The sequence below is a fragment of the Rhinolophus sinicus genome, linkage group LG05 (genome assembly GCF_036562045.2).
Source record: "Rhinolophus sinicus isolate RSC01 linkage group LG05, ASM3656204v1, whole genome shotgun sequence".
NCBI lineage: Eukaryota > Metazoa > Chordata > Mammalia > Chiroptera > Rhinolophidae > Rhinolophus > Rhinolophus sinicus.
Genome location: NC_133755.1, coordinates 156,280,754 through 156,296,797, shown reverse-complemented (window position 1 = coordinate 156,296,797; position 16,044 = coordinate 156,280,754). Strand labels below are relative to the sequence as shown.

Genomic DNA, 16,044 nt, shown 5'->3' with positions numbered 1-16,044 from the left:
TTTTCTCTTTTTTCTAACTGCTCAATTGCTTATATTAATTTCCAACTTAATTTCTGTTATGCTAACATTTGTAACAATTATACATTTATTTTCTATCATAATAGCTGTGGAAATACAGAGGACTCTGAATCAACTTGGAACACCTCAAGATTCACCTGAATTGAGGCAACAGCTGTAAGTATTTAATTTAAAAAAAAAGAAAAAGAATGGGAAAATACAACTACTGTTATGTTCCTTTAATAGTGTGTAGTGTTATGTTTACTGGAGAAAACAATTGAAACTTAATAAGGTATTTCTGCTACCTCATTTGTATCAAGCTTTTGTGTAAGTTTTTCCCTTTCCAGAATAGGCAGATTGTTTTGTGGTTTTGTGTGTGTGTGTGTGTGTGTTTTCTTAGCTATCTGGTTTACTTTATCAAAGCAGAACTTCTTTAGTTGCTTTTCTTATATTTTTTAAATAAGTTGTTTTTTTATGGCTTTTGAAAACTGGTACTCTAAGCTCTGTGTGTGTGTGTGTGTGTGTGTGTGTGTGTGTGTATCCCTGTGATTTACTTTCCATAGTTAACAGTTCCTACAGTGACCACATTTTTACTTGGTTTAGATCTAATACGTATCTATTATAATATGAACTATCCCCCAAAAGCTTATACCTACATATTTGAATTTCAGAAAGCATTGGTCTCTGTTTAGAAAAATGATATAACAAAGTTATATAATACATGTTTCTGTAAGTTAATAAGCTATTAGAAGAACAGCAATAATACTTCGTGGTGTTACAGGTTTTAGATTGCTTTTATACATTTTCTCACCTGAACCTTATAAAATTGAACTTAAATCGAGAGAACAAAATAACTGTTTTCATTTGTTCATAAGGAAAATATGTCTTTTGGGGGTTTGATGATTTGCCCAACATCATTCTGAACTTTAAATCTTAGTTCACCACTGTTACAGCTACAAATTTTCAAGTAACATATATGTAATAAGTGATATGTCAAAGAACATGAGCTATGGAAGGAAAAAATGTAGAGGAAGAAATTAAAAGGTAATAATTCATGTTTTTTATGAAGTACAATTTGAAGAATTTACATTTATCTCTAATTTATATTGTATTTTTCTATAGTATATGTATATGTCAGAGTGATAAAAATGTCACAAATCTAAATAATAAACCATCATTTATTAAAATAAAGTAAAATGGAATAGAAACACATAATTCTTAATAGTTATAGAATTTTGCTAAGGTTAATAATGGTGATTCTGAATATGTAGCCATCAGTAAAGTCTTTTATTAGAATTTTAATTATATTTTCTAAAGATTTAAAAAGGCATATTAAAAATAGGATACTCAATAAATATATACAAATAGATCATAATTCTTCCTTCTCAGTCAAATACAGATATCTATATTTAAACATAGTCTTATATAGTATTTCATTTTTAAAGGATCGTAAGTGTGACTAATATGTTTTTAAAAGGAGATAGTATACATGAGAGGTACAAGTGTTACAATCAACTTATAAAACATCACATTAATACAAGCTTTTTAGTGTCAAGTTCTTTAGATCTCTTTTTACTTATGAGTTAGCTAGCAAGATAGATGTAGATACGATATAATTTACTTCTTTTATTGTGTCCTGTTCCATTTATGGGGAAGTGGTATTTTTTTCTACAGCAAACTTAAATAATAGTAAATTTGTAGTATAACTTACTACTCTTCCCCAGTAGTCGTTTTTGGGGGTGTTTTTGTTTTTTTTAAGTGTCTATAGGATATAAATACCCAAGTACAGAAATACGAGGCCAGATGTATCTTAGGACTTGAGCACTGGGCAAAGTTTAAGGCAACAAATCCTCTTTCCTCACTCAAGGACCTCCCGATTGTGGGATGCAGGTAAAAGGCTCCCACACTCCCATATCTCAAACCTTAGACATCTCACACTCTCATATTGGCTTAAATCGTCTTCCTTTCTAAATGGCTATTGATAATTAATTCTTAAAGCTTAGTTACCCTCATGTGAGTAAAGAACTTTTCATGGAATATTTGCTCAATACTTACCAAAGAATAGAACCTGAAAAATTTATTTTCATATAGAAAATTTGGAGCCAGTCTATAAAAAAGTGATTTTTATAAAACTATTCATCAGGGTTGATTCAAGTGGCAGAGTTGTAGCTTCAAGAAATGTATTAGTTCTTTGGCTATAATGCGTGTTTTCTCACTTTAGGCAACAGAAGCAGCAGTATACTAACCAGCTTGCCAAAGAAACAGATAAGTACATTAAAGAGTTTGGATCTCTGCCCACCACCCCCAGTGAACAGGTATCAAATTTTAAAGCACAGTATTGATGTACTGAGTGTGAAAGAAATCAAATGCATTGTAGTACGTTTGCACTGTTAGGCTGGAAATGAAATTAGGGGTAGGGGTGGGGAATTCTATTTGAGGTTAGTTCACAGAACACAAAACTATATTTAATTGCCCAGGTAGTATCCTGTGGTTCAGTAAAGCAAAAATTATTTCCATGCAGTTGCCCTGACCCATAATTAAGTAAGTGCTCAGAAAATGCTTCCTGAGTAATTGTTTCCTGGCCTTCCAGGACTGACTCCATATAACATGCACATTCATTCAAGATGTGACATTTCCTAGGGGCACATATTTCCTTGTTCACTTAGTGGACATTATTACTTAGGTAAGAGTATAAGGTATTATTTTCCTAAAAAAAAAAAAAAAAAAAAAAAAAAGAGCTACTTTAAAATAACCTCAAAATCATGGCCTAGATTTTAGGATGAAAACATGAGATGAGAAATTCAGCATTATGGACCTTTGGCCTCAAGGTAAATTTATACAGTTGTCAAAATGTTATTGAGAGTTAATTATTAAGGCCCTATAATTGGAGAGTGAGTGAAAATTTCAGAATTAAATAAAGAGCAGCTAGTGGTGAAACAACTTTTGCAAATTCTGTAGAATTTCACAGCTTGATTCTAGTAGGTTTTTATCCCCCTTTCCTCTAGCGTCAAAGGAAAATACAGAAGGATCGCTTAGTGGCTGAATTCACAACATCACTGACAAACTTTCAGAAGGTCCAGAGGCAAGCTGCTGAGAAAGAGAAAGAGTTTGTTGCTCGAGTGAGAGCCAGTTCCAGAGTATCTGTAAGTATTAAAAAGGCATTGTAAAAATGAACACGATATTCTCTAGGGATCCCTTGAAAGACCATGTTTTGGCATATTTTTTAAGTCATAAAGATCTGTGAATAGCTGGGAAATCAGTATTTGAATATTTGTTTTCAGGTGTTTCTGCTCAGTTTTTAAGAAGGATGATAGTTTTGTAGTTATGTATTATTGTGGTTATTTTGTTCATGTCATGGAACAGATTACAGATTATATAAAAATATAGAAATATTTTGTCAGAAAAGATGAGGGGTCAAATCCTAAGTAATATTCCCATATTTACTTGAACTTGAAGCTGTTACTTTGTGTTCATGCTAGTATAGCAGAGCACTTTACTCCTGGGTTGTATGAAGATGCTGGAAATCAACAGAGTGAATATATTGTACAAATGTTGAAGAATATTCAGCTGGAGAAATATAACCTGGAGAAAATGAATGAAAGGATAATTTAGCATGGAATTATGACTTAATCTAATTTCAAATTCCCTTAGAAACTATCACAAGTTGTTTTCTTGTTCCTTAAGGTAGAGTTTCTAAGACTACGTTACATTGTAATTAAATAAAAACTATTATTTGGCTCTTGGGAATATTTCATAAATTCCTTCCTTGCCATCTTATATTTTATTATTACTTCAAGTAGTTGACCAAAAATATTAGATCAAAATTTTTTCTTTTTCTTTACACATGTATTCACATGCATCTATAAATCAGTCTAGATTATTATAAGGGAAAATGTGAATGTTGTGTGTTTTCTCTTTCCCCTTCTCAATCCATTCTATTACTAAATAATTCAGGGTGGTTTTCCTGAGGAGAGCTCAAAAGAAAGGAATCTTGTATCCTGGGAAAGGTAAGAAGTATAAAACATTATATAGATCAAAAGATACTTTTTCAAATACATTTTATACATTATGGTCCCTGGAACAGATTTAAAGCTTTTAGTATTTTGTACTATGACTATCCTAAGTTACTTATAAATAGAAAATAAATAATAAATTTGAAACTTTTTTTGAAATCAGTACTTACTGTAAAATATATAAATATATAAAAATATTCCAATATAGGAATAATACTTTATAGATAATTATTTGTCCAAATAAATATTATTGACTTAATTAGTATTTGATATAGATTATTCCTTTGTGTGAGGTTTAAATTGGCCAACAATAAAAACCTGGCTATCAGATATAGCTTTCATTAATTTCATAACAACTCTAAAAAATAGTGTTAGTGAAATGAAACCTGAATAAAAATTAATATTTCTGTTATATTCTTAGAATTTAAATGAGCAAGTCTCTGACTTCGAAGAAAAATTATTCTACTTGGTATTTCTTAAATAGGAAGGAAGCCCCATTGTTGTAATACGGTCTTTATTTTTCCCATCTATTTTTCTTTTTATTAGCCAAACTCAACCTCAAGTGCAGGTGCAGGATGATGAAATTACAGAGGATGACCTTCGCCTTATTCATGAGAGAGAGTCTTCCATTAGGCAACTTGAAGTAAGCTTTACATTGTAGAGTTGGACCCCTGTTCTGTTCTTAGTGAGTTTGTGAGATGCTTAAATAATGCTGGGAAAGGGGTTGACAAAGAAAACTAAATAAATATATCAATTTGGTAGCATGTCTCATATAAATTGGAATAATTCCTTTAAAAATAAGTATTCTCTTTGTTAAGTAATCTCAGATCACCTTAGCATAAAGAAAAGTAACAATCTAGAGATAAATGTCTGTTCAGTGAGTCTGGATGGCTTCTAGGACACTTCATACACATTACACCTGCATGAAGAAGAATTTTTACAAAGGCTTTAAAAGTATTTAATTTATCTTTATGTTATGACAACAAAAAGATCTAAAGCCTTAGTTCTTATGGCACCTACCTGTTCCCTAGAGGGCGGGCTACTAATAGCCAAAAATAGCTACAATTTATTGAGGGCTTCCATGTGCCAAGCACTATGTAATAAACTCTTTATCTTAATTGTCTCATTGAGTTTTCATAAAAACTCTGTGAAGTGATTATAACTATGTCATTATCATTGCCATTTTATAGTGTGGGAACTAAGACATAGGACAAGTATGCAAATTGCCCCAACCCTCCTGAATAAAATACTTTAATTTTACTGTTTATTCGGGTAAAATAATAGTTATCATATATTGAAGAAAAGTAAATTTATAACTTCTTTATCCATCACTATCCCATTGCATATTCAAATTTATTAATGTGAGACTTTCAATCTACACCTAAAGTTTTATGCTTTTAAATTGTCAAATTGATGAGTACATTTTTACTAGAAATATATCATAACAAGAATATTTTATACCCTTGTAAGGAAATGCTGCTTGTGAAAACAAAACTAATCAGATTGTATAACATAAGCTTAGTAACCATAGCCCTCCCCTAATATACATCTTTCATTTTCATCCTGCTTTGCTTGATATTTTTGGTGTTACAAACTTATTTTAGAGAACAGGTTACTGTTATTCAAGGTCTACTTACTTGGGATTGCTTATCGTAAAACAGTTTTCTGATATTGTCACAATTTATGTATTAATGCTCTATGTATGAGTGGTGGTTTGTTTTTTGTTGTTGTTTCCTCCCTTTTGTAGACTGGAGACTGAATTTCTGATTATAATAATATGTGTCTTTTTCTCTTAGGCTGATATTATGGATATTAATGAAATATTTAAAGATTTGGGAATGATGATTCATGAGCAAGGAGATATGATAGGTAAGCCCTACGGATTAGATTTCATGAGGTGTGAGCAAGCAACCTACATACGATCTACCTGTCGTAACTTCTCAGACAAGAGTTACTGCTCCCTCTTTGCCTTTTGGTCACTCTGGAATCAAAAGCAAAGTCTACAACAGACAAGGCATCACCCTTGGTATCATCTAAAACAGATCTTGTTTTTGGCTCCTCATAATTGAAATGACCAGCTTCATTTATCTCAGAAGCCTCAAATTGAATCAGGCCTCCTGCCGCTGAGGTCATGGAAGGCACCATGTAACATCATTCTAGCTTATTTCCAGGACCTCTGGTTTTCATCTTAGCCCAGCTTAATTCTCATCACAACAAGGACGTTTTGGGAAATGTGTATTATTTGTAATTGTGCATGCTACCTGGCCTTTTAGATTAGAGGGAATAGGTAGCCATTTCCCTGATCATTCGTTTTAAGAGCTTTTTGGTAGATTAATTTAGTAGTATTGCTTAGATACTAAGAATTCTTTTTAAAAAACAATGTCTTTAAGTCAGTGACTAAGACTCCTGTTAAGTTTTATTTTATTAAGTTTTAAATAATAGTATTCATTTCAGGCATAAATGTGAACACTGATCAGGATGCTGATTGTTTTTATCATTTTGAAATACGAAGCTATCTGGGGATATGTCTAAAAATGCATTTAACATGTTTTCTGAATTTGGTTCAGTTGAAATACGCAGACCTATACTTTAATATAGCTGTTATGTGTCCATTCTTAGACTCTTCTGTTGCCCCAGTAGATCACAGGGTAAAATGTCAAAGACTATTTATGCATCCAGCAAATATTTATTGAGTGCCTACTGTGTCTAGCCAGAAATGTAGGCAGTGGGATTCAGCTGAAATTGGACAACAGAGAATAGACCCTGCCTTTTTCGATCTTAAAAATCTAATTGAAGGAGAGAGACAATTAAAAAGAAAAAAAAAAAGAAAGAAAGAAAAGTAAGTCAATGGTGAAAAGTGCTATGGAGAAAGTAAGGCCAGGGTAGGGGGATGGGACTGCTGGCAGCGGAGGAAGTTGCTGCTTTACATAGCATAGTCAGGTAAGGCCATACTGACAGGCGACGTTTTGGTGAAGACTTCATGGAGGTAAGGGAGCTAGTAAGAGCAAGTGTGCCAGGCAGAGGGAGCAGCAAGTGCAAAGACCTTCAGGCAGTAGCACGCCTGACATCTTTGGTGAGTGACATGAGGAAGAGGAAGACGGAGATGATGTCAGGATGCCATTATGTAGGACCTTGAATCACTGCAAGGACTTTTATTAGTAGGAGATGGGAAGCCACAGAGGGATTTGTTACAGTCTGACTTCGGTTTTAATACTCACTTGGGCTGCTAGTTTGAGAACAGACTGTAAAGGGGCAATACCAAAGGCAGAGAGACAACTTAAAAAACTATATTACAGGAATCCCGGTGAAAACTGGTATTGCCTTGGATCAGACGGAAGCAGTGAAGTGGTGAGAAGTGATGGAATTCTGGGTAGCTGGAAAATGTAGAGGCAAAAAGATTTATTGACTAGCTGGATATGGACATAACAGAATTAATTCGAGGATTACTCTAAGGTTTTGTCCTGGCCCACAAAAGTAATGGTGTTGCCATTTTCTTAAATGAGGAAAGCAGTAACTGGAGCAGGTTTGGGTATATAAACCAATCAATTTTGGGTATGTTAAGTTTGAGGCACCATTTGACACCCAACTGAAGCTTTGGTAGGTGTTGAAGGTGGAGTTCAGGGGAGCAGTCTAGGCTGGGGATATCAGTCTGGGAGTCATCTCACATAGATGGTATCTAAAGCCGTGAGACTACATGCGATCACCAGGTCACCAGGGAGCGTGTAAATGGAGAAGAGCAGGGGCCTGAGATTTAACCTTGAGTCCTATAAATATTTAGCGTGTGATTCCCAAACTACATCCATTCATTTATGTGTTATCTATGGCAGCTTTCGTACAATAGAGGCAGAGTTGAGTATGACAGAAATTTCATGAATTGCAGAGCTTAAAATATTTACTATTTATTTGCCCCTTCACAGAAAAAGTTGTTGACCCCTGATTTAGAACCCATACAGCTGAGGAGGAACCAACAAAATGACTAAGAAGGACTAACCAGTGATTGAGAGGAAAACCAAGTGACTGTATTGTTTCGGAGTGGGGTAGAAAAAGTGTTTTGAGAGTGATGGCCAATCAGCTGTTCCAAATGCTACTGTTAAGTAAACTGAGGACTTAGAATTGACTACTGAATTGAACAGTGTGTAGGACATAGGAGACTTCAGATGAGAACTGTGTTGGTGAAAGCATGATAAATGGAAGAGAGAATGGGAAGAGAGCATCTGGAGATAACAAGTATAAACAACTATTTTAAGGAGTCAGGCTGGAAAATGGAACAGAGCATAAAGTCATAGTTGTCAGTGGATGTAGAATAAACGAGAGGTGTTTGGCTTTTTGTTTTTAAGATGGCAGCTATAGGATTGAAGGGAATAATTCATAAGGGAAAGAAATATTGTTCATAAGTGACAGAGAGGAAACGTGCTGGGCTGAGGTCTTTGAGTCAGGTGACCAGGAATGGGGTTAAGTGCACAAACGGAGAGGTTGGCTGTTGCTGGGAACGTGGACAGGTCTTCCCTCATCAAAGGAGGGAAGTCAGAGCCCAGGTATATTGTTGCATGTCCTTGGTGGGTAGGCTCCAGGGAAAATGTGGAAATGTCTTCTGATTGTTCTTTTATCTCAGTGATCTAGAATCAAGGTCACTGGCTGAGAATGACAGTGCATGAAGAGGCATGAGAAGTTTGAGGAGAAAGGAGAAAGTATGCCCAAAAGTGTAATAGTCTTTCAGGAGTTAGGGAAATGAGGTAGGCTTGTTTGGCAGTCGCAAATTTAAAGGGAAATAAATCAGCATAGATTATTTGTTTTATTTATTTATTTTTTTTGGTAAAGTTTATTGGAGTGACAATGGTTAGTAAAGTTACATAGGTTTCAGATATACAGTTCTGTAATACATCATCTGTATATTACATTGTATGTTCACCTCCCAGATTCAGTTCTCCTTTCATCCATATATTTGACCCCGTTTGCCCTCATCTGCCACTCTCTTCCCCCCTTACCCTCCTAAAGACTCCACTAAAAGGTATTAGAAGCAATAAATGAATACAGTAAAGTTGCTGGCTACAGTATCAATGTACAAAAATCCATTGCATTCCTATATACTAACAATGAAATCTCAGAAGAAGAAATTTAAAAAGACAACAACAGAAATTGCAACAAATTCCTTGGTAATTGCAACAAAAAGAATAGAATACCCAGGAATAAACTTAACCAAGGATGTGAAAGACCTATACATTGAAAAATAGAAGGTTATTCCCTTTTGCATCTATGTTCAGCTGCATGAGACAGGTTGGGGTTTTGTGGTGAAGTATGACCAATGTATACAGATGAGGGAACTGAGGATGAATGCAACAAAGTCATGATAAATGACTGCCCATGGGGTCCAAGCTAGGTAAGGAGGGAAGTGAGGACAGGAAGTATGTGAGGGACAGTGGAAAAGTACTAGGATCTGTGAAGTGGGGTATTAGAAGGGGTGAACTGTAAAGATAGCAGGTGGTGGTCAGAGCGTGAGATTTGAAATGAAGATTATGAAGAAGCTGCAGTTATTTGTAATAACAAGGTTTGGGATGTGATCAGGGAAGTGAGTGTCTGAGACAAGGTAACAATAACAAGCTAAGTCTTTGAAAAATGTATGCTCAAGGAACTGAGTGGCCAGGGTATTAGAAGGTAGGCGATTGGATATTGAAATGGCCAATATGTATAATAGGAAAAGGATTGAAGAGAACATCTGTGAGTCAGGGGCCAAAAACATTCAATGAAAGAGAAGAAAAGGCCACAAGATCTGTAGATGTCTGTAACAAGAAGGGGTGGGTAAGTTTGATAGCATGAGCTTTAACACTGAGAGTTGAAGCTGTGTCTCAAGACTCATGCTGCACAGCCACCCCTGGTCCAGGCCATAGGAGGGTGAGATGGAGAACTGGCAGCACTTGAGAAGACTGCATGGGCAGAGGGAGGGCTAGGTTTCGGCTCTGAAGTAATTTAAGGATGGACACAAAACACATGATGGTTTTCAGTTCTCTATATTTACCCTAAATACAAGTTCAGATATTAATATTAACCTTTGAATAGCGAACATGTTTAATCTTACCTTGAATACCATCGAGTGATTTATGCAGCTCTATTACGGTAACGCCAACACATGTTTAACAGTTGTGTGTGTGTGCATGTGTGTGTCTTTTGTTTTAAAGATAGCATAGAAGCCAACGTTGAAACTACAGAGGTGCATGTTCAACAAGCAAACCAGCAACTGTCAAGGGCAGCAGAATATCAGGTAATATTAAATGGAATCAATGTTTTGCACCTCTCGGCCTTTTTACTGTAGGTGTGTGTAATCGGTGGGTGGAGATGTTCAGGTCCCATGGAGGACAGGTCAGAAATCTGCCAGTCGGTTTAGAACTGGCTTTGCGCGATTCTTCTCAGGGTTGAACCAGAATTGTGGTCCACAGGGGTAGGAAGTTTAGTGTTTAATCCTGAGGGGAGCGCTAGAGAACTCCAGGCCCTTCTGGCAGCCTCTGATGTCCCTGTGACATTCCGACCCAGAAACCTCTTTGATAGCCTTTTCCCTCCTTTCTCACTCTTTCCTTCTACCTTTTCTCTTCCCCCCACCCCCTCTCTTTACTTTTCCCTCCCTCTCCCCACCCGCCTTTTTTTTTTTTTTTTTTTGTCAATGACACTATAGATTTAAAGAGCTAAAGATGTTTGTCTTAGAGAAATCTCTTCAGTTCCTGTGGAAATTATATTAGCTTGGCATGGCCTTGACCATTGGGTATGTATTCTGTCAGCATCAGCAGACCCTTTACCAGGAGTGAATTGATTTCCTAAGTGAATCAGGTTAATATAAGGGGTTCATATGTTCGTGTCAAATATAAAGTTTGTGTAAAGTACTGTGTAAATATTGGGACCATGAACTATTAATATATTGTTTAATATTTGGACCTGTGTTATTCAACAAGGATGAGACCAGGCTCCTAGGAAACCCCTAAATAGCACCCTAGCTTTTGCCTGCCATTTTAAAACTCCATTTTTTGTTGTTGTTCATAATTATCTTTTCAGACCTTGTTACCCTATTATAAAATATCTAAGATTTGTGCCATCTTAGATATTTTCGGTTGCTTTTCACTTTTCTCACTAACCTTAGAAGTTTGCTTTAGTTTCAATGCCTTTTTTTTTCACTGAACAAATCACTGCATATTTAGTTATATGTAGAGAACAGTGAAGCTATATAGAGACTGCTGAGTGACAACCCATTGTCTTTAATGGCAGAGCAACTCATGTTGACCGTCTTTGTGCATGTGATTTAGATATGCAGCTCTGCAGAATTAATGTCACTGTGTCATACACTGCAGGTATTATGCATAAATAGTTGAACACACACACCTGGTAATCTGTAAGTGCCACAGTTATAACTGCTCAAACATAGTGTTTAACAGGATTCATCAGTGACTGCACTTACATACTGTTATTTTTACTTTTGGATTTTGGGGAGCTGTAGATAAATAAAAATTTTACTTTTCTTCTTCCTTGTGGAGGAGAAAGCCTGCAGCCACCCTGAGGAAAAGAAATACGTTTCCCAAGCTGTGCTTATCCTTAATTCCATAGGCCCTGAAGGGATGAGGAAAGAGCCATGTGCTACAAGTGCTGGGAAGAGAGCAGTTTTCCAAATTGTCCTACTTGGAAGCCTTGATAATAGTCATTCCTTTGCAAAATACGGTGCTTCTAAATAGGTTGGGTGGACTAGGAGCTTAAAGGAAGGTGGTAAGTGCTCTTGCCACTGCAGAGCCCAAGGACCTCACTACCCCTCATGGGGAGGGTGCCCTTGGTAACAGGTGTACTGGAGTGGGATACCTGTAACTGTTCGCAGAGGCCCATTTCATGTAGTGTGTCAGTGGTAATCAGGTGGAGTCTGGGCAGATACGTAAGCATGAGGATACTGAAACTTGAGGGAAATTGTGTTTAACATATGAGGAGTATTCAGTTGAAAAATTAGGTGAATATGTGGAATACTGAAAGTATTCATGGTTTGCAGGGTAATTTCAGAGTCAGAAATACATCTTTTTGTATATTTTACGGTACTTCTGGTTGACACAAAGTAAATTTACAAATTTTTCTACTCTGTAAGAAAAAAGGTTCCTGCATGTTGCTGTGAGATACACAAGCCATTAAAGAAATATAGAAATCTGCAACTGGGCCAGGAATGAAGAATGGAACAAAACTCTTAACCTTTATATTTTAAATGCCATAATTTTTTTTGCCTCTCTGTTTTTTATTTGTATGTTGAGATTTTTTAATGCAGTTTCTGTCAATACTAAACAATGAAAATTAATTTGGGAATGAATAAATTCACCTTAGGAAAAATTGCCAAACATTTACACTTGGTGATATTTTCGGAGAAAACATTTTGAAGACAACAAACAACTTTTTTTAAAATTTAATTTTCAATTACAGTTGACATTCAATATCATATTAGTTTCAGGTGTACAACATAGTGATCAGACATTTATATACCTTATGAAGCAGTCACCCCAATAAGTCTAGTACCCATCTGACACCATACATAGTTATTACAATATTATTGACTATGTTCCTTATGCTTTATTTTATATCCCCGTGACTATTTTTATAACTGGCAATTTGAAGAACTTTTTGATAAAAGTTTAAACATGTATAAACTTTTAAGCTGCTCTTCATTTTCACACAGAGGTAAACTTCAGTCTCTTGCTTAGATCAGTAACTTTTATTTTCTATATCTTCTTTTTTAAGCCCACTACATCCCAGAAAAATTACCAACAAAAGTTGAATAATTACCCTTTGAATTGTACCATTAACTCAAGAAGAATATTTTTTGAAAGAATAGTGCCATATATATTGAAGAGATTTTTGAGAAGGAAAAAATTACAGCCAAAAATTTGAGGGCAATAAATGACTATTGATTTTACCTTAGAAATGAACAAAATGATTTTCAGTTGCTATGGAGATGCTGCACTACATCTGTAAACATGTTTTTTGTTTTTGCATCTGCAGCGCAAATCCAGAAAAACCCTGTGCATCATCATTTCTATCCTTGTCGTCGGAGTTACAATTATTGGTTTAATTATATGGGGAGTGAAAGGCTAAAATTACAAAGGAGCACACTGTTGCACTACATTATCTAAATTATGTAGGAAGGTTCCTGTGATCATTTTTCTGTATTATTATTATTATTTTAAAACTATTGCATAAAGGATGGTTCCCATACTTTGTTATTTTTATTGGGGGGAAGTTTTCCTTCGATTAAATCTGATGTTTTCTAATACTGAAAGCTTTTCTAAATATCACTGCTGTCATGAATTCCATGCTTTTTGGTGTAATAACTGTTAGGTTTTTGTCCACATTGTATATGTTTTTCATTTATAATTTATTTATGTTGTTGACTTAGTTTTTGGAATTAGTAAATTTAAAGGTGTGTTCTGTGGGCATCTGTCTCTGTCACATGTAACATGAACCCAGATTTGTGTAACTTCAATTACAATTCTAAAGTTTAATTTTGATTTGGGCCAGTGAAAGAAATATTCTCTATAACTTAAAAAAATTAACATATTTGCTTGTGTTGGCTTTGTTTTTCTGATTCAGAGCAGTATATATTATCTATTTAACTTTTATTGTTGGTTTTCTCTTATGACCCTTGATTACTCTGAATGAAATAAGTGAATAACTTCCTACTGTATTTCATATACCTGATGTGTATATAGTAAGGATTTGCTGTACATTGCCTAGTAAAATACTAAGAGTAGATTGTTTTTACATAGGCTCTGTTTAAGTCTGACAGTTACTAGGGAACGTGTATTCACTATAAATGTTTAATGTGATTTGGAGGAAAAGTATGACAAATCAGTACCTATTTTGTTCGAATTCTAAAGATCCTAACCTGTTATTTCACTGTGTATTTCCACAGCTATATAATGGAAAATTGATTACTTTTTCTTATATCCTACAGAATAATGGCTACATTTGTATCCCTGGATCAAAATTATTTGGGGGAAGTAACTTTTCCACAATTACTGTTTTTCAGCACCCAGCACTTAAAATTTAGTGTTTACCTTGCATATCATTTTGTACTATCCTTCGTTAGAAAAGGAATTGGATGTTTGCTGATTAACTCACTTGCCTTTTAAAATCGATGTTGTTTTAATGCACTAATCTGAATACTGTACAGAGGATTGTCTTAGTTTATAATTTGTATTTTATAGTGTTCTTATATAGCAAGCAGTTTGATAGTGAGGGCAGTGTTTTACATGGCAAACTATGAAACTTCAAATGGGAACAAATGAAATCGTAAGTAACTAAGTAAATTGTATATTTACAACCAAAATAAAGATGATTTTGAAAGTGTCTGTATAGTTTTGTTTTATGAGGACTCTGCTTCCATGGGACCGACACTTGACACTTAATTCACACTTTTGCCACCGTGCTACCTGAAATCCCAAGGGAGGAGATGTAAGCACAGGGCAGCGATGCTCCATCTTTCTGGAGTACTGGTTTACTCAAAGTTTTTATTTTGGCAATCTTAAGAGGTTTTGCCACTAATAGGTAAAAGCTGCTTTGTATGTCAGTAGAACTCACTTTTTTCCACAAAAGTGAGTGTACAAAACTTTTTTATGAGTGATTAGAAACTGAGACTTTGCGTTTACCAGAATCCGGTTGCTTTAGTGAACAGGATGGGTGATGCAGGGAGGAGAATTCATACAATTACTATCTGTGCTGAACTCAGTGCAAGCCCACACTGCCTTCTCGGACATGTTTTATTTGTAAGTGCAGCGAAGCATGCTGTTTCATGTGATATACCACTGTCTCATGGCTATAAATCTCCACAAATCACTTCAATTTTCCCCCACAGTTGTACTTGATAAAATGTTTTTATCATATAGTTGTATCATTTACTTGTATTTATGGTAAGTTCCCAATAACAACAAGCACACTTAATTCTGGGGGGCAGGATTTTATTTTTAGCACCATTATTTAAAGGGTAATCATTTATAAATTATTCTAAAACTGGGACACATCAGTGGCAAAAACAGGAACTTGTGTCGCTTGCATTCTTTTAAGAATCATTCATTTTGAGGGGGAAATTTACACAAATATTTAGAACACAAAGAGTAATCTTGATTAGAAAAAATAAAATGTAAAACAGTACAATAGCCAAATTTTAAAAATTCTTAAAGCTCTCCTTTAGGTTAGTTTTAGAATCACTTTGAAGGTGGAGAAGTGTACATTGTGGAAAATAAAATTAGAATTGTCAACATATCTGAATCTGTGAGGCAAACAGAGTCTCAAACTGAAGACACATATTGTTTATTTTATCAGATGGCACATATTGTTTATTTTGCTGTGCCCCACGTACATGCTTGAATGATGTTGATTGAGCTTCAATAGCTTCTTTGCTTAAATTGAATGACAGTGTGGCATGAAGTATTTGACCGTTGTATTGGTCATTAAATATGAAAAGGTTTTGGTTTTGCACAGTGATTGATGGTAAAAGAATAACCAGAGTCATTTCAACATAATGCAGCTTGCTTTTTCAGTAGACATGAGATTACCTCCAAAAGAAGACAGAGATACGGGCACTTTGGAGCTCAATCTAGGATGGCAGCCTGGACGCGGCACCTGGTGTTAGGCCCACGGACCTGGCCCGGTTTCCTGGTCGGCAGCATCTGCATGGGCTGTGAACAGCGCACCTTGCCTAGGTTGCCACTGGGTCCTTCAGGGTCTTTGCTGCTTTTGCTAAAAATGGTAAAATTTTGTACACAACAGAAGTTTTGAATACCAATTGTTTTAGACAAATTTATATTGGAAAAAAAAGAAGTGACTTGGAGGCATCTTCCTTCACAGAATTAGTTTAGTTTAGGAAAGAAAGTGCAGAATTGTTTTTGTAATTGGTGTAACTTTTGTTTCTTCACATAGAAAAAAGGATGTCATAATAAAAGATGAAGCCCGTATAAAGAAAGCCATTGTCCATCATAATAGCGAAGAGTGATTCACAAGGGCAACATTCAGCATTTATTTTTTTGAAAGA

The 16,044-nt window shown here is 35.3% G+C and overlaps 1 protein-coding gene across 2 annotated transcripts in view; it reads left to right on the top strand.

Annotated features, from left to right (window-relative positions):
* STX7 (syntaxin 7) overlaps positions 1–14,363 on the top strand; it is a 39,422-nt gene extending 25,059 nt beyond the window's left edge. The window contains exons 3-10 of one of the 2 annotated variants that reach the window (XM_019729369.2): positions 105–174; positions 2,219–2,312; positions 3,003–3,140; positions 3,952–4,004; positions 4,557–4,653; positions 5,807–5,879; positions 10,184–10,266; positions 13,017–14,363. In XM_019729369.2, coding sequence (XP_019584928.2) covers positions 105–174; positions 2,219–2,312; positions 3,003–3,140; positions 3,952–4,004; positions 4,557–4,653; positions 5,807–5,879; positions 10,184–10,266; positions 13,017–13,109 — 701 coding nt within the window. In that variant the 3' untranslated portion in view covers positions 13,110–14,363. Of the gene's footprint in view, positions 1–104; positions 175–2,218; positions 2,313–3,002; positions 3,141–3,951; positions 4,005–4,556; positions 4,654–5,806; positions 5,880–10,183; positions 10,267–12,114 lie in introns of both variants that reach the window. The other variant, XM_019729370.2, reaches the window with a different exon arrangement.
* Positions 14,364–16,044: the final 1,681 nt, after the last annotated feature.